The 27,664-nt window shown below is 41.4% G+C and overlaps 1 protein-coding gene across 5 annotated transcripts in view; it reads right to left on the reverse strand.

Moving 5' to 3' along the window:
* Window positions 1–1,028: 1,028 nt before the first annotated feature.
* JMJD1C (jumonji domain containing 1C) overlaps window positions 1,029–27,664 on the reverse strand; it is a 158,641-nt gene continuing 132,005 nt past the window's right edge. For all 5 annotated transcript variants that reach the window (XM_032116779.1, XM_032116783.1, XM_032116780.1 and 2 more), the window contains 17 exons: window positions 25,255–27,461; window positions 22,437–22,638; window positions 20,500–20,714; window positions 19,399–19,551; window positions 16,500–16,589; window positions 15,086–15,213; window positions 14,691–14,904; window positions 13,980–14,194; window positions 13,434–13,712; window positions 12,878–13,046; window positions 12,378–12,468; window positions 12,139–12,269; window positions 10,907–11,029; window positions 9,732–9,871; window positions 7,615–7,791; window positions 2,266–2,397; window positions 1,029–1,930 (listed from right to left, as the gene is read on the reverse strand). In XM_032116779.1, the coding sequence (XP_031972670.1) occupies window positions 1,841–1,930; window positions 2,266–2,397; window positions 7,615–7,791; window positions 9,732–9,871; window positions 10,907–11,029; window positions 12,139–12,269; window positions 12,378–12,468; window positions 12,878–13,046; window positions 13,434–13,712; window positions 13,980–14,194; window positions 14,691–14,904; window positions 15,086–15,213; window positions 16,500–16,589; window positions 19,399–19,551; window positions 20,500–20,714; window positions 22,437–22,638; window positions 25,255–27,461 (4,756 nt within the window). In that variant the 3' untranslated portion in view covers window positions 1,029–1,840. The remainder of the gene's footprint in view (window positions 1,931–2,265; window positions 2,398–7,614; window positions 7,792–9,731; window positions 9,872–10,906; window positions 11,030–12,138; window positions 12,270–12,377; window positions 12,469–12,877; window positions 13,047–13,433; window positions 13,713–13,979; window positions 14,195–14,690; window positions 14,905–15,085; window positions 15,214–16,499; window positions 16,590–19,398; window positions 19,552–20,499; window positions 20,715–22,436; window positions 22,639–25,254; window positions 27,462–27,664) is intronic.

Raw genomic sequence — 27,664 nt, forward strand, 5'->3', positions numbered from 1 at the left:
CTCAGCTGCCAGGACACACCAGCACAGGGGTGAGCAGTGATGGCAGCCATGGCCCAACAACTGCTCTTGGAAATCCCAAGAAAACCCCAGGAAAAATCCAAGGGAGGGGGGGGGCGTGACTCTGCAGCAGGAATGGTAATTTCAGCAGCCTCCAGGAATTAAACATCTGTTACAAGTACCTCATGAAAACTCAACCAGGGAAAGAAATACTTAAATATTTGCATATTCTGAACTTAAAAAATGAAAATATGTACAACTAGAGTCCACTTCTCATTAAGCAAACGTACAGTGGCAGATCCTGCACCCTCAGCCAATGCTCTAATGCTGCAGGGAAGAATAGAGATTATAGTGGATGAAACAGGCTACAACGCTAAGAAGCAACTGCTAAGTGCCCATGGTATTGCTCTGCAACTTGACAAATTGCAAGTTTTCAAGCCAACTAAATAATGTGACTTTTAGAATAAAAAATTGCGTTAGTGTTTCATTATTTTTAAAGGTAACTTACAAGGGGTTTGGGGTTTTTTGGTGACCCCAAACCCAGTCAAATGCATCAAACTGGGAGCAGTAACCAGGCTCATTACTATAACCGGGCTAATTACTATCCCCTTTTGGACACCTCACGAGCTGGCCACTGGCTCTGCCTAACATTTGATAATCAATCTACGTTTTTGATTTATTAAAACTATTCAAAGTACATTTTTTGTGAACCTTTCCAAACTCACTCCAAAACCTGGAATTCTGCTCAACTGCCCAGCATTTATCATTATTAAATAGAACACATTTAAAAAAATCTTTTGAAACATCCATTACTTTGTGGTATTACTTGAACTATTAAAGGTAAGTTGTCATGAAATAATCACTCTACAGAAACGCCTTTCCCCTTCCCACCGCGCAAGTGCAGATTCCCGAGGGAAGGGGGTGAGTGGCAGCGCCGCGCCCGCAGTCCCGGCTGCGGCCCGCAGAGGGCAGCACGTGGCTGCCCTGGCAGCACCGGCACCAGCGGGACACAACAAACCCACACCACCACGTCTGACAAAGTCATTTTAATGGAAAATGTAAAACCCCTTTCAACTTCAATGTACAAAGCATGTGTAACACTTGCACTTTTAACAAATTAAAGCAAGCCAATGTTTTAAAAAAATACATCATTGAATGTATATATGTATATATTTACATAGCATATTAAGTTTAATATTTAAGCTTTAAAAGTTCACATAAATTTTACCAAAATGAGACAATTTTTAAATAAATTACACCTTTGAAAACGTTTAATTGTACACTGAATAGCTTCAATAAAATACTGAAGTGTCTGTATTTAATATCTACTTTATATACTTTATATTTTACAAAGTTTACAATTATTTGGCAGTAATTTTCAGATTATGACATGACTGCTGTGCGGACTCAGCAAGATCCCAAATGCAGGCAATAGCTGGTGTTTGTGTCCTACTCTCACAGTAACTGTCTCAATGTAGTGAAAAATATCTGAATTATTTTAGCAAACTGTACAAGTCACATTTACATTTGATCAACAATATAGCATAGAATTTTGTCGTTTTTTCCAAAAATAAATACATCATCTTAAATCTTTGACATTTCACAAACTTCATGTACATTATAATACAGACAGCAGAACACTGCTCAACTGTTTGCAAGTGGAACATGGAATCACAGTGGCTGTGATATGAAGCTCTACCGTTGCAGTGTCATTAACAAGTAAATACGATGACTGTGTTTTCTTGGCACTGATGGTTTATGAAGCTTAAATTAGTGTGCATACCGTTCATAAATCAGGGGAAATAACCTCTGGGTGATGCTACCTCCAAAAAGCAGAGCATGCTCAGTTCTCATCCATATCTTCCATTTCACCTTCGTGAATCTTCAAAGCTCTCACCATTTCTTTAACTGCGTGATACAAGATATTTTTAACCTGCAAGAACATGGGACAGATTTTAGTAAGGCCTATGACTGAGGAACTCTGCAAAGTTCAGGACTAAGCCCTAAGTACCACGGATGGAAAAAAAAGAAAGGCTTCATCACACCCGTGCAAAAGAGATCAGCTTTTTACACATTTTAAAATGTAATGTGAAATAAAACCAGCAGCTCAAGGGAGAGTCATTTACAGCCCTGGCATTCATGCTGCTGCTCATTGTTATTCTGTGTGAACAGCAGCAAGGAAGTAGCTCCACACGCTGCTTGGCATTTCAATGAGCCCGAGCATGCCCTGCCTTCCCAGCTGCTTCCAGAGCAGCATTCATTTCCTACCTGCAGTTTATCATCGTAATTGATTTCTTCCTTTGACAGCCTCAGCTCCTGCGTTAAGTGAAATGACTGTACAAGATGTTCTGGAGACACAAAGTCTTCAGTTACTTGAACGCAGCTGTGAAAATTTTGCACCTATCCAAAATAACAAGAAGAGACTTATAATTAGTATTTGGGGTTATTCTTCGGCAGAGGTACCTGAGAAGAGAGTGGGTCTTGAGATCCCTTAACCACAGCCTTATCAGACTAAAGGGCATCTTTACAGGTAGAGAGCAATTAAGTGTGTTTGACTTATCCAAGTTGGCTTCTGGCAAAAGGCACACGTTGAACACTGCCCAGCTGCCTGTTGGCGGCGCTTCCCGCAGTCGGCTCCGGCATTAATTCCACACTGTTGTTCCTCCCTTGCCCAGCTGCACAGGCGCTGCTGCTGCCACAGCCTCCCCAGCACTGCGCAGGCACTGGAGCTGCCAACCCACCCGGGAGCAGCCCTGCCCCGTAGGACCCAGCTTCTCTGGCCATGCACACACAGCTGGAAGCTGGCACATTCATGGAAAAGGAACTGCCAGTGGAAATACTTGGAAGAAACAATCATGAACAAAGAAAGGGGGAGGCTGAGAAGAAGGGGGAAAAAGCAGTTTCTTCTTTCTCTAAACATTTCTTCTTACTGGCATGCGATAACTACTGAGGAACAGACATCATCTCCTGCCACCCAGGTCATACCTGGAGGACAGGGGAAAGGAAAAATGCTTCCTGCTTGTGACCCAACCGACTCCTGCTTGTTCCCTTCAGAAACATTTGTGTTTTCACCCCTGAACCCTTACAATTACACTGTAATTTGTAATTCAGCAGGTCAAAAACCTCTTTTCCCCAAACTCCAACAGCTCCTCACAGAAGTCGTGTAACATCAATTCGAATTCCCAAAGCCTGGGGGTGGCAAGGCGGAGCCTCAGCCATCCCAGCAAACACCCCATCCCACCCTGCTCTGGACAGAGATCTCCATGTTTTAAAGTCAAACTTAGCCAAATCTAGAGTTTTTAAATGCATACTCTAAAATTTCCATTATGGTACCTGACATTCACATAAACCACTGGTGTCTACACAGTTGAGGGCATGGGACTTCATTTAAAAATTACTTTCTTCTTCAAAACCCTTGCCCAAGTCTGATTTTACACAGCAGTTCCCCCCCCTACAGCTGAAATCCCAGTGGGTAACTCCCAGCTCAGCATTTGTGTTGCACATGGGGTTTTTTCAGGCTCAACATCATCAAGGACAAAGTTGTGCTGGTCCCTCCTGAGAATTAATCAGAACAGAAGTAATTCTGGAGACAAGGAGGGTTTGTTGATGCCACACAATCTGCAAACAGCAGAAAGCCAGGGGCAAGGCAGCAGCTGCAGAAGTGCTACCATGAGGCTCCCACCAGCACAAAGGGAATTTCCTAGAGCTTGGGCTGAAGTGCCTCTGCATTGTGCAGCCAGCAGCTCCAGCCCCCTCCCCTCCCTCACAGGCTTCTCAATTCTTTCAAGTCTCTACCTGCCCTTGGTTTCCTTGCCAGCCTATGCAAATCCCACACCACTCATTCACTTTCTTCTCATTAAGACAAGGTTTTACTGACTCCGTATCATTTGTTTCCCTCAGACCTTTCATTCTGCTGTGCCTTAAGCTTTCTTCCCTCCCTTCCAGGGCCTGTTCTTATCCGTGTGAAAGTTTGCGGGGACAGATTTTACCCGGCTGGTCTGATACTTAACATGGGAATGCCCCACTGACAGCCCCCAGGCAGTTCTATTTATAATATTTATAATACAAGCTGATGCAGTGACACACACACATAGAAACGTTTAGCAACGATTCCCCTGAGGTTTGTGGGGCGAGGAGTGCAGCACTCCCACGCCTGTGCCACTTCCAGCTGAACTGAGAACAGCTTCACACCCAGCCCACACACAGCAGAGGTTTTCCAGCAGGGCCCGGGAGGCGGCTGCAGCACTGGAAAAGCCTCAGACCTGGGCCGGGACAGGGAAAGGTGAGTGGGCAGGGAGGAAGGGGCCACCCACCCATCCTGAGGGCTGCAGGATCAGCCACTTCCTGCAAGGCTGAGCTCGAGAGCTCTGCATATGCAACGCCCAGACCTTTATCCTACATCCTTATCGGAACATCGCCAGGATGTCGCATTGCCTCCAAGCATGTTATTTTACAATATATGATCCTGCTGTTAAATCAAGATAATACCACTATAAAAAACAACATTATAATAACTTGTTCCACTATGAACAAGTTTTGCAGGGAGCCTGAACACCACATTTCAATCACTGACTCCAGTATTTCTAGCTGTTTATTCTTAGCGAAAATATTTTACCAATTTGGAGCTACAAAGTTAAAACCAGGGAGGCCATCCCTACAGATGTCTGTGATATAGCATGACCCACAGTGGAGCAGCACAAAGAGTGAATCTTTCAAAAGAACAGTACAACACCCTTTTTTAGCTGGGGAAGTTCCAAGGAGAGCTCAGGGCTCCCTGTCACAGATGCCACGGAGGGAACAAGGCCCAGCCACTAGCAAGGCAAGGAGACTGCTGAGCTCCCAAGCTGTACAAGCCAAGGAGGAGATGCCCCTCACAGAGCATTCAGGGAAGCATCTGCAGAGGTGACCGGTCCAATGCTGTATCTATTTCTGGATTCTCCTCCCGAGGGAGCAATTCCCTCCACAAGAGGAACTGACAAGGCTACCCTGCCCGTCACAGCTCACAGGAGAGGCTCTCCCTCCCATCCCACCTGGGAACAGTCTGACTTTGCCTGCTGCATCCAAGAAGGATGTGACTGCTGTCTGAAAGTACACAGGGAGGGGGAGAAACCTGGGAAGCAAGAGGAGTGCTTTATGCTACCATTAAATGTTAAGAGTAAGTTACTTTAAAAGCCAGACATGAATCCATAGAACCAGGCACGGGTGGAAAAACAATACACAGAAGAAATACGCACAACCTCCTCCATGTTAGGGCAGTAAATTCTAGACCAGCACATCAGAAGCAGCAGTGTGCAAACAATCCTAACTGGCTCCAGACTGAAGTGTCAGAACTACACTTAGGCAGTGACCACAGGCAGCCAGGCTCCCTAAATCCAGCACTCAGTCTGATTTCCTCTGCTCCACAACATTAATCATGAGCAAATAAAAATGTTAATTTACCACCTAATTTAGTATCAACTCTCACCCAGCTTTAACAATAAAAGATTGATGATGTGCACATAAATCTGAAACACTTAATGTGTAAACTTTAACGTGGTATGTATTCTTGTGCAGACTTATTTTTCAGTTTTTAAATGTGCTTTGTATCTCTGAAGTATTGGTGCTGATCCCTAAGGTCAGTATTTATGCATCTCTACAGAGAGAGAGAGCACTGTGCACATACATGAAAGAACACGATGCTTTTATTTCCTCCTACGTGGCAGATTCACAGGAACTTCTTACTGAAGATGAAAAGGTTCTCAGCTTCACCCACTAAGGTTTAAAAACACCATGTTATTAACTCCTTGGTGCCAGAAGCTAGAACATTACCACTTCAAACACAATCTGCAGTTTAAAGCCAAGGAGATAAAGATAAGAGTGGTCTTATTTTTGGTCCTTAAACATATGAACTGCAGGGAAGCCTGGAACAGTCCCACTAGTTCATGTTTTATATTCTGTATGCCTTTTTATAATGGCATATGCTGTACAGAACGAATTTCCCAGTACGTTTGTTATTTCCCCTGGGTTCCCTTTCCACTCTTCTATCTGGGATGTATCTCCCTTGTTTCAAGGGATCAGAGTAAGGCTGCTGGAGGATGCAATACATGACTCTGGGAGTGCCAACTGCTTTAGCCTAACAGAAGCCAAGAACAGCAGCAATGTCAGATGTTCCTCCATATCTGTGAAACAACATCAAGTCCTGAGTCATAGAACAAGGGAAGCCAACCTACCCACCCCCCATCCCCCTCCCCCTCCCCCAGATTTGGGTCACCCAGGTCTGTTTGGGGCTGTCTGGGTTTTTTCCTTCCTGTGCCAGAAAACAAATCCACACAGACTATCCAGAGCTATATACCACCATGTCAAACCCACTCAGAAACTCAGTGGGATGAGGAGGAGCCTAGTCTGGGTAAGGTACTGGTGGCTTTCAATACCCCAGCAACAGACACACTCGGAGACAGAACCCCTGTCATCACTACAACCCAGTCAGTTTTTCACAGAGGAAACCCCACTGCCCTGGCCACAGGGACATGGTGAGCCATTTTCACAGCTGGAAGCTGATCTGCAGATTGGAAACCAAATAGCACCTTCTTCAGAAAGGCTTGGCCTTGCTTGAACCCACGGGGAGATCAGTGATAGATTTTCAACAGCACGATTGTTTACAACCAACTGCAGGGTGGGGATGCTCCTCAGTCCTTGATAGTCAGCGACCTCATTAGTGGTGCTTGACAGCTGCCAAGACAGCAAACCAGCAGGCTCCCTTTCCTGCTGAAGCAGGAAAAGGTTAATGGAGTGAAGAAAGGAAGAAATCTAGAATGACCCAAAAATCTCATCTTAACAATTGAGCTTTTTTCCTGTTTTCACCAAGGAGCAGCACTTTACAGACTGTGAGGAAAAAAAAAAAAAGGCCTAAAGGCAGCAACAAACCCTTTGTGCCAGGGGGCAACTGAGGCTGACTGACACAAATTCATCCTGTTTCTCCAGAACTGCCCCACTGGCAGTACTCTTCTTACCCAACTATGGATTACATCAGCTCAGCTGCTGCAAAGGTGGTATCACTCTTTCTCACAATAAGGAAAGCTGCTGAAGAGACAGTGATGACTCCTGGTGACTGATGTACCTTGTGTGTTAAAAGGAACTTAAGTGTGGCATGGGAAAACAACCAAATACCTGTTACAGGAACACCAGAATACCCACTGCCAATTCTCCTATGGCTGAAGACTTAAAAACAATGACACCTGACATCCAGGTGTGTTTACCTGCTCAGGTTGCTCTCCCTGCCCCTCCTCCGTTAGATTAACTTCTGGCTTAGAAGACAAAAATTACTAACCTGACTCTGCCATAACTAGACTCAGTTTGTTTAGAAATTTCCTACAAAAATGAAAGGTGGAAAACAATGCTTAATAATCGTCTGTTCATTTGTAATTGTAAAGCAAAAAAGGAACTAATACTTAAGGCATTCAATTTGCTGTACATTAGTCAGCTACACCAGCAGATGTACCTTATTTTACATTCCTACATGCTAATAGCTACTAAGAAAAAAAATGTAATTGAGAACAGATATATCCATATCTTTGGAAAAAAGTTATTTTACAGCAATTGTGCTATTTAATCCTGTGTCTTTAAACTAAGGTTCATTACCTGATGAAGTGCTCCTGCTGGTAGAATAATAGCATCACCAAGGAACTGAATAACTGTGCAGGTTTTTACTCCATATTCTTCAAAAAGTCTTTGGCGAAGTTTTTTGTTCACATACCAACTCTGATCACGGATTGGATCATGCTCTGGTAAAACTTCTAGGCCTTGCTCCTTTGCTATCTGCAAGTACAGAAAAGATCCCAGGTCATTTCCAAAAGAACTGAACCTTTTGCTGATAAATTTTAGGTATACCCACCTTGGCAAGCAATGTCACTCAGTTCTCAATACCCGAACAAGAACTCTAGCTAGGGATTCAGAACAACCTCAAAGGATCTGGGAAGTCTCACTGAACTGAAGACGTTTGCAGCACACCCACTCCAAAATGCAGAGCTTTAAAGAACTCAGCACAATAATCTAGTAATAAGCAACATGCTCTCTGTGTGACTTCTTTAATCCAGAAAATAAAATCTGAGCTCAGGAGTTGCTATGCTGCCAATTGCCCAGGCTTACAACCTTCAGTTTTGACACAGACATGCAACATCACTACCTTAGGTCAGGAAAATGCCACAGATAAAGCCAAGGGTTGTACAGTCCCGGGAAACCTGCTCCAGGTGACTCTGCTTGAGCACAGGGCTGGACAGAGGGACCTCAAGGGGGGCCCCTTCCAACCTCAACCATGCTGGGATAAGAAGCTGCTTTCCTACCACCCTATGAACATATTCGGAAAAAATGATGAACACATAAAAATACTTCCTGACATCAGTAAATGGAATTCCACAACCATTTCTCATCAAGTGAGCCACAGGGGAACATATATTACTCTAATCAACTGCTACTAAATCAATCCTAGTCACTAAAAAGAAAAAAGTGATTACACATAAAGAACACAGACCTAATCCACCTGTCATGAGTCAGGAAACAAATACCTCATTAAAAACATAGGTTTTTTTTTTTTTTTTTTTTTTTTTTACTTTTATTTATGAAATATATGTAATTATGTAATGCAGAGCTTGAAACTCTCCTTGAGTATTACCGTTCTAACAAGATACTGAGATTTTTTATCTTATCAGCAGCAGAACAGTCCCAATGCTTACCCATCAATTAATCTCCAATTCAGTATTTCCCAAATACCACTGCTCCTAAAATACCCAGTGGTACGCAATTCATTCGGGATAGCAGGGGAAACTGCGGTAGCAAATGACAAACTTCTTTACACAGCATCCTAAATGCTTCTGTTTTAAACCTGCTGCTCAAATAGTTTCACAGTTATCCACAACAGTTTCAGAAGTGCTCTGAGATAGGAAATGCTGAATACTCCCTTACATCCACCTATTCCTTTGCATTCATGACTTCGTTCACAACTCTCTTTTTCAAACTGAAAAGCCACCATCTAATTTATGAGCATCTACTTTTTGAATGAACAAAAAAGTCTTGCTGTATAATTCACAATCTCCTGGAAATAGCTTTGTTTTATTTACCAGTGCTCATTTTTCCCCACAGTTCAGCCTGTCAAAGAGCAAATGTTTGAGTCACTGGAGGACAGCTGTCCTGGTACAAAAACACTGCTTTATTGTCCAAGAGAATCGTCACTGCTGAATTTCTTAGGCTTTCCCTGCTCACAGAAGAGCCCCTGGCCTCAAATTTGTCTACAGACCCCTTTGATGCAGTCAGTGGAAACTCATCTGATCTCTCTCCACAGAAGAGGACAGTAAAGACTTCTCCTTGAGCAATCGCTTCAGTGATACTTTGGTATTTCTGTGTCAGCCATCAAGGCCACCTCTGAGAACATGAAAATGTGCTAAAGACAAGGCACAGAAACTGCTTCCAAGATGGCTATCCCTGAATTTAATGCCATTGAAGGATATTCATCCTAGGTAACAACCTGAAAGATTCTGATGTGGCTCTAACTTGTTCATCACATGCTGCTGAAGGATGATGCTGAAGGAAGTCAAGATAATTGACTTGACAGGTCAAGATAATTTATTTTATGTGCTATAAAGGAAATAATTTTGCTTTCCTCCCTTCTCTAACATCGAGGTGGAGTTTGTGATTTTTGCCAGCCTCCTTTGATTTACCAACTACTTAGGTTATATTTATAAATCATGTGTAATAAATCTAACCTTTTGCAGAAACTCTCTTATCTTGTCAGCATCTTTGCCAGCATAAATGTGCCATAAAGCACCAGGTAATTCACTTGAGTCTTTCAACCGCTTCCTTAAAAGGTCATCCAAATCTTCCTCCTCCAACTTCTTCAAAACTCCTAAGATTCAACAAAAATATTCTTTAAATGTGAGAAGGAGAAAAATTTTGAAGCTAAATACCTTCTTTTCATATTTCTTGTGCAAGACTGAGCAGATAGAAGTTTGCTGAATACAACAGAAGCTACCAGGTGATCTTTCTGTTCAGTGTTTGTAACTCGTTACTAGAGCATGAATGCCACAGATACCTTAAAAATATTTAATTTTTAAATTTTTTCACATTTCCTGAATTTGACAGAACACAATCTCCTACCTGAAATAAACAAGCAGGGCTGGTACCAAAAAAATGGGAAGATGAAAAAGGTGTTTTCCTGCAGTCAGCACAAGCAGTGTTTAGCATGCTATTATTGCAGCCAGAGCTCTTCCAGGATGCTCAAGTTTGCTGCTATTAACTCAGTGCATACACAAGTGAAAACAAAGCAAATGAAAGGCAAACCTTACTGCAGCTCTATTAGTCACACCCAAAATCTACATTTGATGATTATGGAATAAGAGGACAAAAGAAAAAGGGGAAAGAAACAAAACTATTTCAGTGATTTAAACACTGTTTCACATAAGCAATAAACCTCCTAGAGATGACTAACATACACCAATTTAAGCTCTCCAGTGCTGAAAAATTACATTACAGCCCAAATTCAATAGAGTAAGCACAGTGCATCCAGAAGCAGCAGAATAAACAGACGGTTTGGCAAATACATCATCCTGACATAATTGTTAGAACGAGCACAGCTTCCAGAGGAAATCCTTCACCCTGCATTCCATTAGCTATGCCAGTCCCAGCACAGGAACACTGCATCAATTACACGTAATGGCAAAAAAAGTGGAAAGAGTCTGAAATATCATTTCATAATTCATGAACTGCAGTGTATTTTATATAGAACTAATGTGCGTGCAAACCCTCGAAACAAAGAATCTCCCAGCTGTAAGCAAGTTCTTGTGGATCTCTTTCATCACCTTGCCAAGAACAGCATCAATTTTAGAAGGGGCAGAACATTCAGTCCATCCACACCTCTTACAGTGAGTGAGCGTCACGTTACCTGATTTGGAAAGTACTCCATTTCCTTTGGCTATGCCAACGTAAACAAGGATGTTCACGACATCAGAAACTTCGATATGGAGATTTGTGGTTCCTATGTCATGGTCTTTAGTAGCAGCCACACCTATGTTACAAGGTAACAGTTGTTTGCATTGCATATTAAAATCGGAACATGCAACAACGGGTAAGAAATTTCTGAAGCACACTTAGCATCACTGAGATACACAAATTAAAAACATGGTTTTGGTTCACCTGCTAAACAAGAAAACGTTACTTTTTAATAGAGTCCTTGAGATTCTCTCTTAGCCCAGGTACCTGTCCCTACACAGCATTTGTGTCAGAACAAAACATTTCAGCAGAACCATCGGAGACATTTCCTGACTCCTATGTTCCATTCCCCCTCAACCCTTCAGGCTGTTTAGGGCAGAATACAGGTACAATGAATACAAAAGGTTATCAAATCTGTCACTTTTGTATCTGTCTGTAAGCACAGTTCTTAATCAAAATAACCCCCAAGCAAAGAGGAAAAATAATTTTAGTTTTAAGAAGTGAAAATGAACATTCTTAAGTCAAAGGACATTCTGGAACTCTGAGCCTTAGAGCAGTGTTACCTTGGAGTGGCATTAATGATGCAGTTCTCAGACCCATGCCATTATCACTATTGTTAATATGCTTCTTTCACAGGACATTTGGAGAACTTTTAAAATCAAAGCCATCGTGTCACAGATTAGCACTCATTTCTTGTTTCTATTACAACTATTTGTAAAACAGAATTGAACAAAATTCTTTGCAAAAGAAGGAACAGATGGAAAGTGTCTGAGGGAACCAACCTTTTCTAAACAGGTTTTTGAGTGTACAGCACACAAAATAAATTATGAAAAATATGAGGAGACTAATTTATGACCAGAACTATGAACACGATAATATTTCATGAGGTTTTGTGTCCCAGAGCATTACTAAAGACAAGTTCTAATACTGTAGAGAAGCAGCTAACCATTTATATGCTTCAGGAGAGTGTAATAGCATAAGAAAAGACAGAAAGAAATGGAGAAGCAGATAACCTCTCATGCCCCAGGAGCATGTACTGTTAATACCCAAGTCAGTCAGTATTTCCCTGCATTCAGTGAGCAACTATCCTTCAAGAAAGCTCAGCTTTCTATCAAGCATTGTAATGTGTGATATTCTACAGGTGTATGGGAACAAGTAACTGCTGCACTTGTAGGGCAAACTCACCATATGCACTGCACAGTCTGGGTCCCAAATCTGGACGGACAAAAAACCCTGGCAGATGAGAAGCCAAGTTTAGTTTTCCTTCTGGACTACAATATTCAGGCAAGGGTAAACTTTTTAGTAAGTCATCATATCTGGAGGAGAAACGATGAATATAATTGAATTTGTGTCATTATGTAGAAAGAGAAAACAGAATAACATTAAGATTGACTTAAGAACATCTACTATTAAACTCAGAATACCTTGCTGGCATCATAGCCTTGAAATCTTCCCCAGAAGGCCAGTCTTTCAGTTTTAGTAGAGCTGTTTCTCCATTTTTTACTTTCTGCCGTTCTGTAAATAAATAGAAATAACTAAAAACTAATATACTGTAGGCGTTTTACTTTATTCAACTGATATATAAGAATTAACTCTAAACCTGCCAAGAATCAAAATTTCACGCGTAAAATAGGAGATGGTTGATTTCGAGACTCAAGAATGATACAAACCAAACTCAGCTAGTTAAGTAAGAAGGACATTTGCCTGGTTTCTCAGTAAGACCTAGCTAGTATAATAGTGCATCCTTAGTTCTGCAGACATGCAAAATTCAAGTGTCCACCATGTTCTCTGGAAACAGATTACCTAGAACTTTCTTTTTAAAGTTTCTTAAAAGACTCAAGATCCATAAAGATAATTTTTAACTGCCGTTTCTAACACTGATCATCTTCAGAATCAATACCATAATACATTTTAAGGAACATACTCGAAACATCTTCAAAACCATCCCAGAACTCCTTGACATTGGTGTTTGAAATGATACTGTCCTTGCAATTCAAGATATCAGCTTGCTGGTTTCCAAAATCCAGACTGATTGACTCAGCTTTCCACAGGCTGAAGTTCATTTTCTTATGCATACCAGACACCAAAACAGGCTGTAAAAAGTAAAATAAAATAATTTTTTAAAATCATTACTTATCCTTTCCCAAGTAAACACATTCTTTAACTGAACTGGAATACAAATGTGTCTGGAACACACACAGAAGACCTTGGCCCTACTGAGCTGCTAGCACTTCCTCCAGGAACACTCATATCCAAAGGTGTCAACTCTTTTTGGAAACTGAAACTTCAAAACAGAAATGTGTTACTTATTATTAGTGGTTAATTCAAGTTTAACTACACAAGCTTCATCTATGGGCTGTACCTGACAAGCTTTTTTTGCCCCCCAGTTTCAAACAGAGTTAGGCATTTCTGTCCTTTAACACACAATTCCCCAAGCTCATGCTGAGGTCACTTCACTGACCGACCTGCTCAATACCTACCCTTCCTTGCTTCCAGCACTCTTTGAAGAGCTTCCAATTGTTGCTGTTTTTATGGTCTCTGAGCCACAGAACGTGCTTATCACAGATCCATGAATACTGGATATCACTGTACCGTTTACTGCAGTCATCCTGAATACATTTTTTATCATCCTTTGGCTCATCTTTTATTTCAGATTTTACATTTATCTTTGGTGCTCTATTTGGTGGAATCTTGTTTTCTACTACTGAAGCAATTATGTCGTCAAGAATGTTCGGCATAGTCCTTCCACTCTTGCCACTCTGTTAGAAAACAAATCTATGCTTAAAAAATGTAGAAGCAACTTAATGCAACTCCTTTTGAAACTGAGTAACATTTCTGATGTTTATCACTTAACACCATATATAAAATCAAATAAAATGTAAATGTGCGCATGTGCATATGAAGTTTTAACTATGAGTATTTAAAGCAATACACCTATCAGACTGCTCTAACTACAGCATGACAAAACAGATTGATAGAGACTTTCAAATCCTGAGAGAAAAACTGTGCATCTTGTAAACACTTACTGCTGCTCCTGTAGAGTAAACTGGAGCAAAAGCAATGCCAGCATCTGTAGAACCCAGACGCAGTTTGCCTGCTGTTGTAGTTAACAGATCTCGTAAGGTTGAGCCCTGCTCATTGTTCTGGGATGCAGGAGGGGAGCTTTTACAGTTTGGGGATTCCAAATTATCCTGGTCCTTCTCTTCCTTCGATTGTTTTCCAGACGGACATTCTTTGTTCTCTAAAATAAAAATAACCATTGCAAATTTACACTGTTGTTACCACAATGCACACACAGAACAGTACCAGTATCCTGCATTTCCTAGTGGTGGTAACAGACTGTGCAGCACTAGTGCTTTATTCACCTGGGAACACACCAGAGGATGAACTACATCCTTCAAAACACAGTCAAACACTATGACCAAGTAAAGGCCTTCCTCAGCATCTCAGACATGCAGCCGAGTGAGTCCCTGTCCCAAGTGAGAGATGCTGTAGCTGGAAATACTCCCACAGCACACACATATTCATTCCACTGGTGGATCTTCTGGTGACTGATTCTGATTCTGATGCCACCAGGGAAAGGCACTGCAGTTTGAAGGTTGGAACCCATAGAGAAAAGAACACTGTCTTTTCTTTTTGTGAACAGCAAATGGTGTTGTTTTTTTTTAATTAATTCAATTACATACCAGTAGTGCCCCCAAAGTAATGGACATGATATGAAGATTTCAAAGATATACCTTTCTTTTCTTCTCTGGCTTTTTGCTCTGCAAGATCAGCCAACCAATGCAGTGGGGACTGGGATTCAGGTGGTGTTAACTTGCTGTCTGTGCTCACATCACTCCTTGGACTTGTGTTACCATTTGTCTCGGACTTTTGAGGAATATTCTGCTGTTGAGACTCAGGCATGCACAGAGAAATTTTATTACTGTGGTTAAGGACATTCTGCAAAACCTGTAAAGAACAAATTTATTTTTAACTACATAGCTTCACTTTAATGTATTTCAAAGACATGGCCAGCATTTAACCACCACATATGCAAACTAAAATGCAACTGGTACTATTTAAATACAAAAATCCACCAGGATCAAAACACTTGAACAAGATGCAATATAAACACACATTTTAGACTCACCTGAGACACACCATTCATCGCAGGGAGCTTGGCAGCTTGTGTGCTCTGCTTTGTGGTGCACTGACAATGGGATTTCATTTCAAATTTTTCTCTAATGTTGTGCATAGCATCTAAAAGATCTGTCAAAACTAGAAGACAATTAAGAAGAAAAACATCAGTAGCTGTCAATCAATTCTGTGACCCTCTTTACAACACACACACACTGATGTTCTGAACTATTAAAAATGCTGAATTTACCATTTGAAACGACTCTAAGATGACTGCCCAGTTTATCTTTAAGCTTGTGCAGAGACACGTTCAATCAAGTAACAGCACACTCCTCTTCTGAATAAGGTAACTTTCACTCTGCATGCCCATTGCATGGTACCCATTAGGCAAGCCATTAATTATTTGCTCCTCATTGTTCAATGGGTATTCACTGCTTCCTTTAATAAAACCATCAGCTACAAACTGAAGTGAGCCACGTCTTGACAAAAAAATTAGTATGTGACCATATAAATGAAGGCTGTTTGGTAATGGGTATGCACAGAAGAATAAAACTGAGGTTAAGTAGGCAGTCTTCACTGTGCTGTTTCCAGATGAGTGGTTCACTTTCACAATTTAAAATTAAAACCAGTTTCAGTCTAGAACCTGTTCTGGGGAATGTCACAATCTGAATTTGTTATGGAATCTACCCAACCTTCATTTCTACCTGAACTAACATGCAACAACCCATAGAATAATGGCTGGTTCTGTATTTTCAGATGAAAATAACCTGGGAATTCACTTAGTATGTTTAAGAGCACATCAGTTTTCTATTTTCTGGTCTGTATAGATGCCGGCAGAAATTCTGTGCTAACAACCACTACACCACACCTAACAGCACTGCTTCAGAGAACATACTTGGTTGTAAGCAGAATTCTGAATCTAGCTGGTTTTATGATTCCTGCTTAGTTTTTCAATTATCACAAGCTCCTTCACTGTATTTTGCTCAATCATCTGAACCAAAACCTTTCTTTTCTTTTTTTGGGTGTAGGACAGACAACAGCGAAAAACAAATCCCCAGAAATCTGTTGCCTCAGTGGTACTACTTAAAAATTTTATTTTAACAGCTAAGGTCAGATTTATTAAGTACATTCTGATTGTTTTATTCTGCTCTGAAAAGGTACAAATCCATCACAAGAAAGACCCTCAATTTTTTCACTGCCTGTCCTCAAAACCCCTTTATGTATCTGTCAGCACACTCTTCTTACTCTCATTATCATCTGTGCTCAGTGCTGGTAACTGCCCAGAACCACTCACCTTCTTGCAATGATTTAACTCAATTCCCAGGTTTTTAAATGGAAAATGACAAGTTTCAAGAAACAACTCTAGCCCCTCTTCACAGAAGGACCTGGGAAAAAAATACCTTCTGCTTGTTCACATATGGTCTTACCAGAGCCTGGAATAATCTGTGTTGGCATCAGGTGCTTGTGATCATGAGGCTGTCCCTTCACACACTTCATCCAGGCATACAACTCCTTATCTGCAAAATAGCATTGCCAGTGTTTTACTTCACTTATGTTGCACACAGACGGAGCTGAGGTCTTTCAGACTGGTTTTGGTTAGAAATATTTCTCTGCACAAACTAAGTCTTCTGTCCAGGTATCCTGCGTGACAAGGACTTGACTTGCATACAACAGCTACTTTTCACAGTAAGGAAAAGAGAGTTTTAACAATACTGAAATCTGAAATAGCTGCATCTGTAACACAGGCCCTTGCCAATTACCTCCAAATTTCAAAGTATATTCCCTTTATCACATTTAGTGAGTTACCAATTTAACATAGGCTGAAATCCTTTACAGTTGCCATTAAGGCCATGAGCCTCCCTTGATGAATCCTGCCATGGAAAAGAGACACAATTAGGCCGTGATTGCATGGTTCATCTGATTTGACACAATCCATGCTCCAACTGCAAGTGTGTGGTTTCAACCAGAGCTGGTCAGACAAGCCAAAAAGACGAACTTCTAACCAAATCATCTGTCTGATTCAGCCTACCTACCTTGCCGCTACACCCATGTTACTGATGGCACAAAGGAGAGGGAAGTTGCATCACAGATTTACATCACGTGAAAGCAACCATGAAACCCTAAGTCTGTATGTACTGGCTGAAAATCATTTGTGCCAGAAGAGAGGGCCTAACTGGTAGGAGAGAGAGGCTTTCTATGAAGATTAAGGAAGACTGTCCCAAAATCTGTGGTGTAAAGAAAAAGACACAAGAAGAATGAGAGTAAAAAATGTCTGGCCAAGCAACTGGTCACCAACCTGCCATGTGATTTGGGGCAGAAAAGGCAATTTCTCTCTCAATCCCTGGTCTTGTGTCCTATCCACTAAACTGCTAATTTTAAGACATCTTTCCAAGCCTTTTACCAGTTTGCTCAGCTCTGGCAATTTAAACTAAGGAACACACCAAGAGAAGCATTTAACACGCTTAAGGCATTTTTTCTACACTGTAGTAGGTGTACAATGTACCAAATGTTCTTTCAGATAAATACTGGATTTATAAACTATTTCGTAATTTTTGTAGCGCCTAAAATATCTAAATATCCAACTGGTCACGAACATAAATCAAGGTAACAAAACAGCATGTATCTACTTAATCTATTTTCTCACTGAAATGTCATAACATGGCATTCCACTTGATGGTGCCATGAACTGTCTGAAGATAACAATGATTGAATATTCATTCACTGATGCAGTAAAGCAATAAGAGAAGTCATTGATAAGTATCTGAATCTGGAATATTTAGAGCTCTAACATTCCTGCTGAAGCAGGGAAAAACCAGGGGATTCTCAACCAGGGGATTCTCTGTTACATTCAGCAACTGTAAAAACAACTACCAGTTCCAGGAAAAATGGTGTAATATAAAGTCCTATTATATAGATGGGTGGGTGGTTCTGAACATTTTTTAAGAAAGTGCCAAAGAAGCAACACAGTTCACATGAATCCCACAGCATCATGAGAAATTAAGCCGCAGCGAGGGAAGCTGTCGTACCTCTGCTTTCACACATAAAATTGCAATCAACAGAAAGGAGAAAGTCCTCCCTGTTAGAAAACTGAAGAGAAGCCTCCTTCTTTATACTGCTTTTTCAAACTTCTAAGACATTTTACTAAAACTTTCCTGGCTGGTTAACACACACTATAAAAAGCCTCTGACTGCATGTTCCCACCAGGGTAAATAATGTTCGGCATACATCCCAAGCCACGTCAGATGGATGCACACACGTGTGCGCACACAGACTTCAGCCAGTGAAGAGCTGCTGAAGCAGCTTCCAGCACTAAAGCACTAGCAACTGTTCTCAGAGCGGGAAAATACTGACATTAGCTCCCTAAAAACTTCAGTGTAGAAGGCTTGTCACCACAAGCCAGGGACAAAGCGGATGAGAGTCTCCATTTGGCAAAGCTTTGCCACCTAATAGTTAACCGTTCTTTTACTAACGATTCACATCTGGGACATTACGCAGCTATGACAAACATGGAACTGCTTTTCTAAACAGCATTATCCTGGAATCAGCTCCTGGCACAGCGTCTGACCGCAGAACTGTGCCAGGGCACAGTGCCTGCCTCCCAGGGAAGGCAGTGCATTCCACCAAGCAGCCTGCACACCAGTGTCACAGCCAAGGGCTCAAAGCCCAAATCAATCCTCCAAGCCATTCCTCCTTTCAACTGCAACCCAGTTGGGTCACCCAGAAATCAGAGGTTTGCAAGTCAGTCCTGTTACACTTCCTACAGACTAAAGTAGACATTTCCATTAGAGCAGAGGATAAACCACGTGTATCTGTAGGCTTATGGACTGTGAAACTTTTATTAACATTCATTTTAAATACTACCTGAAGTATTTTTCTCCATCTCTTTTTTATAACAAAACTATAAAACAGGATGTTGAAGTCAGTATGACAAGCCACTTCTGAAGGGAGGACTCCAGAAAGCATTCAAATCAAGGCAAGTCTTAACAGCAATGAGTTACCATAAAGAGGGAAGTGTGACTGAGCACCAGTCTCACAACTGAAGAACAAGATTTAACCTTGAGGGCCAAGGCACAAGCAATCCACAACAATCCACACAAAAAGACTGAAAACGTGGACAAAGAGCTAAAATAGCCCCCACAGCAGTTGCTTTCTGAATGACTGATTCTACATCTACTGACAAAAAAGGAGGCGAAAAAGATCAAGAGAAACCAATATCCACAAGCAGCAATTTAACACTTTACAGAAAGACAGTTATAGTGGATCAGCAGCTCTGCAACAAATGAGAATAAACAGCCTATACAATACTCTAGTTCATAAAGAACTGACCTCTAGAACTTTTCCTTTCCTTTGCTTTGTAACAATCTAGGCAGACCACAAATCCACATTTTTGGCAGACCCAATGAATGTTAAATAATGTGGCTTCACATGCATCACACATCTCACGGACTCCTCTCACTGCTCTCTTCCATGCAATTTTGGCTGAAATACAAAATAAGCAGAATAAAAGGACTGAAATTTAAATGCAAAGCACACAATGAATAGTCTTTATAGATGAAGCATTCATAAGTTTCCCCTCAGACACAACTGGGTTTTGGGGGAGGAAAGTGATCCTCCATAAACAGGCCATCAACATCTACCCCCTTAGTTCCATTACACAGCATCCCCCTTCAATGCTACTATCAACACATTATAAAGAAATAAAGCATTCAGAAAACATAGACTGAAGTCATACAGAAAAAGTATTGCTGCAAGTATGAAGAACTTTTTTAACACATACTTTTAACCCCATGCACTTAAGAGAGCTGGGTTTTTCACCTGGCTGCCCATGGGACATGCTTGATCTCAAGGGCAGCCAAACCAGTGAGCTGGACAGTTGAAGCTGGCAGGAGGGGAGGGAGCTGCCTGTTCCGGAGAGCTGGCTAGTAGTACATGTTTTCTGCCCCACTTCCTCCTCACACAGCCTGGAATTAGCAGAGCCACCAGCCTGTGCCCATCTGCTGTGGGCCAGAAGGACGGATGGTGGCGTTGGTGGGGAGGAGGTGACAGTGTCAGCACACGCTCTGCAGGGCCCACGCTGCTCCGCTCTTCTCTTTGTTTTGGGAAGGAGACACAGAAACACACCATTTGTTGGCAGCAGTCAGTACCTGGCTCGCCACAGGCCTTGGCTGGGAGCTGGCTGCTCTGGCTGGAGAGCTGGAGGCCAAGCTGGGAACGGAGACTGCTCCAAACCCAACAGCAGCCTGGCCCCGGCCCCTGCCCAGCACAGCCACCAGCACAGGGAGGGGATTGGGCTGGTCCTTCCCAGCATGCCTTCTTACCAAACAGCCTAGGAAAATCCAACTGCCAGGGGAAGAGAGCTATGCAAAAGGAAGCAATGGCCACCCAAGAAAAACTGCAGAACGCTTGAGAGCTTTGAGAGTTCCTTACCGTCTTTTTTCACCCAGGACATGGCTGTTTTCTCAGACGTTACCAACTGACAAAATTTATCCCCTATGATATCTAGAATGTATTTAGAAGTTTCTAGGTCCAGTTCATCATCTTCATAGTTTTCATGTGTCCATAAACTCAGTGCTTCATCATCATATTGATCAGGAGAGGAGAAACCATCTATCCTAACCACTCCATTCTTACTAAAAGATAACCTAAAAATGAAAACAGATAGTTTAACTGCATGTATTATACTCTGTGACTTCTCCAGTTTACTTGCTACTTTACCTTGCTGCTTAAATCGTACAACACAAAAGTTTTCTTTTTACCTTATCATGCTACAATATTTTTTAATTTTTAAATAAATCCTACTGATGAAAATAGTTTTGAAATTACCAATAAGCAAGCATGAAAACTAAAACTAACCTTTTAGGAACTTTTTTGCATTCCATTCACTCATCATTCTCTCTTCTAGCATTTATTACTCCTTTAAAATTGCAGACAGAAAAATTCTTTTATTTCTTTTTAATTTTGGTCAAAGTTTGGTTCCACCTACTCCTCACTTTCAATTTTCAGAATGTCTGTGACAGCAGTCACTGACTTATATTTTATAGATTTTTGTATCCTACTGCTCTCATACTAAGAAAACATGAGTTCAAACACTAAACTTGTATTTTTCTAGGCAGAACAAATCACTAACAGAAGATAACATTTTTGTATCCACTAAGCTGTGACCTTTAAAAGGCTTTCCTGTTACCCTACCCAGTACTGTTCCACTAACTGGCTATACTTAGCCTATTTCTAAGCAGTAACAATTAATTATTCCATCTATCCAAAACAGGGTAAGTCATTACACAGATGTGATTGTAACAGTTAAGGAATTTATGCCAGCAAAACAGTCCTGAATTTAGAAGTACCAAAAATTACATTTTAGATATGTATTCAAACGAACAAGATGAAACTATCAACTTTCAGCTACAACAACTTCCAACAGAATTGTAAACTTCTTTTGCAATTCAAGCCCTACTATCTAAACACAATGAAATTGTGTTCAATTACAATGAAAGTAATTAAATAGCTTTAAATTTTACCACAATATAATCAAAACATTCCAAGTTTTTAAATTCTATACTGGTTTTTTTAAATGCTGGCAAACCTTTATGTTCTCTCCTTTATACAGAGCAAAAAAAACCAACCAAAATTCCAACTTTGCCACATTAGGAAGCAAATATTCTTACAGAGAAGGCATTCACAGTCCAACCTTGAAATGACTCCTACAGATCTACCGAGTCTTGTAACTAAAGAGCCATTACAAAAAAATTAAACCCCATTTAGGGAACAGTTTATTGTCGAAAACAAGTTGGATTAGTATTGACAGCACAGTCCATACACAAATTGAAGCTGTTTTACCCTTTCTTGGTGCTTCCTGCACCCACATGCACTACACTGCACCCCAGGAAATTTTCTTCCTTTTCAGTTTCCCTTGATGAGCTGCTAATTGTGAAAAAGGAGGTCACAACTCCTCTCTGTCCTCAGAAAACTCCGAGCAACATTCCCACCACATACTGGCATAAGAACAATTATGAATAAGTGCAACTCTGCGGTTGTACAACTTGTCCATAAAAACTGAAGCTTGCCTTTTGAAAATCCCACTTCAAATGTCAGACACCTGTGTAATGGTGATGTGCTGTTTTTTCTGCTTGCCTAAGGTACACCAGGCAGATGTTCTGATGTCTTTGCTATAAAGCTTTAAACAGCGATGAAGTCAATCCACAAAAGGAATACAAATGTAAATACTGTTAAATTAGATGCTGTCTTTTATCAGGTTGACTGACTGAGCCAGAAAAATCAGACATACTTTCAAGTATGCCAGTCCTTTGTCAGTATTATTCTTAAAAGCTGAAGCACCACATTACCAGGAAACTAGTCGTACTTACCGCCGAAAGTAGTAAAATCTACAAAACACTGGTGAGTGAGTTGGTTCTTCTCCCTTCTTACTTCTTATTAACCTACATTCTCTGCATTTTTGCAAATTTGGTCCTATTTCAGAACAAGAATCATCCTGCAAAAAGGACTCTCCCGTTTGCTTCAGCTTCTTTACTTTGCGCCAATCTTTTAACACTGAGCGAGGTATACCAGCTGCAAAAGTAAGGAGAGTTTCAGATGAGGCACTGGCACTGCTTACTCACAGATCACAGTCAAGATAGTCAGCGTTCAACTTTTTTTCAGATACATTCGTTACCTGAATAACATATTTCATTTTTATTTCCACTTGCCTGCCTGTCAGCATTGAAGCTAAAAAAGCAAAGGTACCAATTAAACTTACACAGGGCAGGAGCACAGTTAAATACCTGCTAAGCTCCCAAGACACTACATTTTCGTCTATATTAGGTGTATCATTCAACAAGTATTCTACTATAACCATCTCCAGAATCTCATTCTGACAAAAAAAGCAAAGACACACAATACTGCATGAAAGTTAAGCAGGAACTCTGTTTCAAGTGAAGGTTTAGGCAAAAAAGGCCACAATTTAACGATTAAAAGCAGAGCTTATAAAAACTTACCCAAAAGCAAACTCCAACTCCCTCAAAACTTATTTTTTGAAGGTTACAAATATGACTACAGAATAGCAGCTATATTCACAGAATCCACTTACACTCCGTCTGGTTTGTTGGCTTTGCAAGGCTGAGCAATGTAATTCTATTTTCAATACTGAAGTCAGCAGATCTGACACCAAGTAACATGAGGAGCAAGTCTATTGGGTAATAAGTGCAATTTTCACATATAGGTTTTGAAACTGAACCCTGTTGTTACTTAACCAAGCTTTCATTTTAAGGAGTCTTAAAAGTGGCACCACTCTTATCTGCAGACAGAGAAGTATCTGTCATTTCATTTCATCTAGCACTACTCTTGTAAGTTCATGTCCTGTAAACAGAGATCTGATGTAGGATGATAAAGGGGTCAGGGTGCTAACTGTGGACTTGGTACCTGGGCTCAGATTGGTATGTTGCCAGAGATGACTTGAACAAACTTTGCAAGTGACAGACTGCCTATGCCTCAGTTCAAGGCCTAGAAACCACACTCCATACTCATCCAAGGCATGACAGTAACTGGATTAAAACCAGGAGTAGAAAAGGCCCAAGTACAGGTTTACTACTCCAGACCAGTGTTTTCTGCCCTGGAAGCAGAGATCCCGGGTGTCATCTAGGAGCTGCTATACTTCAAACTCTATGGGTAGGCACACTTGGAAGACCCCCAGCACTTGCAGGGCTGTGAAATGCCTTGCTTTGCAGGAGGGAGCCTCACAGCCTGGAGCTCTGAGCACTCTGGCTAGCGCACGAGCTCCCGGGGCTTTCCAAAACGGCACCAGGACAAAGCACTCTTCAACCCTGGCAGAATCCACATACCACCCATGCTGCAAAACCACCACCGAGCCCCAGATCCTGAAGCACAAGTTAGTTTTTACCTCCAGCCACCTACAGAGAACCCAGGCAGCTGTTCCAACGGAACATCATCTTTCCTGAAAGCTCCTCAAGGTTGACTATGATTTTGTGTAAAACTTTGTGGAAAGTTCTTTTTGAAAGAAAAATCTCTGACCAGCTCTCTTGCAGAAATTTACCACTAAAAATGTTTTGCAACAATACAAAGGTCATAAACACATAACATGTTAAGTGTTAAGTGTAAGCATTTACAGTTTACTTTAAGAAGTGAAGCTGAAAAAGATTTTACAGGCATGTTTGCCTTGATCTTCCCTTTACTTGAGGCAGAAAGAAAAAGTAATACTATTAGCACTGGACCAAATATCCAGAGTACTTTAGATGGACTACAATACTTCCAGCACACAGCAGAATTCAGCCATCAAGTGCTCTCAGATACCAGAAGAGTAACTTTATACACCAGACAGTGAAAAGCCACAGAATGTAATTACAGGCAGAATTGCTCATTTTCTTGCTACCTGTACTTAAAAATTCTTTCAAGAAGTAATTTAATGGTAGACTCTCTCATACTTAACCAGACCAAAGACAAAGCAGAGTCCTTGGAAAAGAATAAATTGGAATAAAAAAGGCAAGTTTTTAAATCAAATCCCTTATGTTGGCAGACCAGTTTCTCTTTTCAGATTAATCTAGTTACAATCTGCTACATGTTACAGTATTACATTTAAACTGAATTTTTTATTTCCCTAGATTTTTTCATTCCTTAAACAAGAGGGATGTTAACACCATGTAGTACACATGCTAGTTAGGAGTGTGAAATGATTCTCCCTTAAACCTTTCATTAAATTAACCAAATCATAACTGAGTGGCAGCAGGCTCTCAAGGAACTGCCTCTGGCTTTCTGATCAAAGAATGAATTAGAGTTCAACAACAGAGAAACTTTCCCTCCAGCAGTGCTCTAAAAATAAATGCATTAGATCTTAAAACAAAAAAAACCCCAAACATATATATATATAGCTCAGTATAAGTGGCACAACTATATGCACCAGCCTGCTCAATTCTGATGGACAGCATAAACCAGTTTGTTTACTGCTTATTTTTAGGCCAAGAACCAGTTTGTTAACACAGATATACAAAACGGTCTGTATCTTACACCAGGACATTTCAAATGGCCTCAAGACAGATAAATCTGGACCTACTCATTTACACAGGCATGCTTTTTAGCTCTTTTCCCAGCTATCGTGCATGACAAACCCTCCAGGATTAACAGTGTTGGACTTCACACTCCTCTGTGCCTTCCAAATCAGATTAATATACTCACTGCTGTTACTGCCGCTCTGTAACTTCAGCTTGCTTTTTTCTTTGGCGCTCCTGCTAAGAACACCATTTGGTTTCACTTCTTCCTCGGTATCACCCTTTTTTTTCTGCAAATCATTTTGTTTCTTTTTGTAAGTTGGCTTGGGCTGCCGTTTAGTCCTTTGCTCTGACTTGCTCTCACTTTCATCAGAGTCACCACTTTCAGAGCCAGACTCGTAAGTTCGTTTTCCTTTTCTCCTTGGGTGCTTATCTTCCTTCACAAACTTATCTGCCAAGATTTTGCTATCTATGTTATTTTGCAAATCATTTGATGTAGAAGCTATTAAATTGACAGTACACGGCTTAATAATTTCTGAAACACTGTTCCCTGAATTCTCTTTTTTATTAGTGTTTTTATCTTCCTCTGAATGCCTTGTTAGCCAAGCCTTTTTCAGTTTAGTGTGGTAGTTTGGCTGACTCGTCTGGGAAGTCTGCCCACTGCCTACAGAGTTCGCTTTGTTTATTGTATTACAGACGATAGCACTGTCTAGGGAGAGAGAGGTTGAAAATGTCTGATTTTTCACAGAGTTGGACTCGGTCTCAGTGGTGTTACTACTTTTAAACTGAGCTGCAGCCAACGCTGCCTTGTGCTTCTTCAAATGGACAAAGTCGGTAGAGGTGGAGAATCCCGAGCTGGGCTGAGCAGCGCTGCCTGTGCTGCCAACAGCGGATGCAACCGGAGCTGAAGTGCTGACCTTGCACTCCTGGGGCTGCGCTGCCGCCTGGCCGGCCGCTCTCGGGGCCGCGCACTCCAGCGGCGCGCAGGATACTGCGCTCGACACTGAGTAGGTCACTTCAGAGCTCCCGCGGCTCGACACGCTGGTCGTCGTTGCTGCTGATGCGGTGACATCCGTTTTGGTGCTGCAGATGATAGTTGTGGTAGGGGTGACAGCACGAGGAATGCTGCCTTGCGAGACAGCTGGAAATTTCTTTTCATACTGTGTGCGAGCACTGTCTGAGTTCATATTTGGCAGGATGACTCTTCCAGTCTCCCTGGCTTCCGCTGTTTTCAGGCAATCTGCTTGATTTGTCACAGCTGAAGATCTCTCACTAACTCGATCTTTGGAAGCAGACTGCATTACTGGTACATTCTCGTATTTTGTGCTAGAAGGAGGACGCACAATAACAGATGCTGTAGCGGACTGCGACTTTCCACTCATTCTTTCACTGTGCCAATCTACTTTTTCATTATTTGGGGCATTATTAGACTTCCACATTTCTGATAAATTCTGCTCAGAAGTGCCCTTGTAAACAGTCTGGGCTTCCTTGGGCTCAGGTACTAAAGTTGGCGGTTTCTGCAACTCCTGTATTTTGCCACCACCAGCATTAACTGGTTGAACAGGGGTTAGAGTTGGAGGTGAAAGGCTGCTATAGCTGCTCTCCTTCTTCTCCAGGCTCTGGTGCACAGGAGGGTGAAACACAGGGGCCCTATGCAAGGCAGGCATACTCCGGAGTGTATTTGAAGATGAGACTGACAACTGAGTAGGGCTCCTGCTGTCACTTCTGAAAGAATTTACAGAGTGAGACTGCACCGACTGTGGAAGCTGCTCGGGTATCTTGCTTGTAGAGCCTTCGCTCTCTGGTTGGTGCTTAATTAAAGGTGGAGGTTTTGAAAGGGAAGAAATGTAGGAGGGGAGAGCCTGGGGACTAGCTGCTGTTGAAGGACAATTAGCTTGCTTATCAACATATGCACCTGAAGCTTCCTTTGATGGGTACGATCTTGGTGGTTCATTTACTACACTGTTAGACAGGGTAGTGAAATAGTTACTCTGTGGCAAACTCTGCGGAACTGAATGTTTCATTTTATACAGTTCTGACACAGAACGTTCAGCGTCTTTGTCGTATTTTACTGAATGGCTTTTGGGACTTGAAGATAAGGATGTTACCCTGGAGTAGTTCTCTCTCTCTCCCTCCAGTGCCTTTATTTTAGCTGTAAAAGGAGCAACTTCAATACTTTCTTGGAGTATCCGTCTGTGTTCTTCTTTGTATTTGCTCAGTCTTTCCCCAGTCTCCTGTGGTGGCCTCGGCAGCTGGTTCAACATTGGATCTGCATAATGTCTGTGCATATGGCTCTCCTTTGCTGCCTGTGTTCTGCTCTGCTCTAGCTCACTCTTCACTGGCGCAGTGGTAACAGAACGCAAAGGGTCAACAAACGTTTTTCTCTCCAGTTCTCTGTTTGAAGAAAGGTTAAGCAAACACAGGTTAGTCTGAATGTAGTACAACGTGCTAGACGGAAGACCTTTCTTCCCGTGCCCTGAACAAAGTTATCTATTAACACAAAATAAACTTTTCTCTATATTAAGTACAATTTCCAGAAATCTTCGAATGATTCATGAACTCAAGTACCACTCCTAGTCAAGAAGGCAACACACTGA

The sequence above is a fragment of the Corvus moneduloides genome, chromosome 8, assembly GCF_009650955.1.
Source record: "Corvus moneduloides isolate bCorMon1 chromosome 8, bCorMon1.pri, whole genome shotgun sequence".
NCBI classification, from domain to species: Eukaryota; Metazoa; Chordata; class Aves; order Passeriformes; family Corvidae; genus Corvus; species Corvus moneduloides.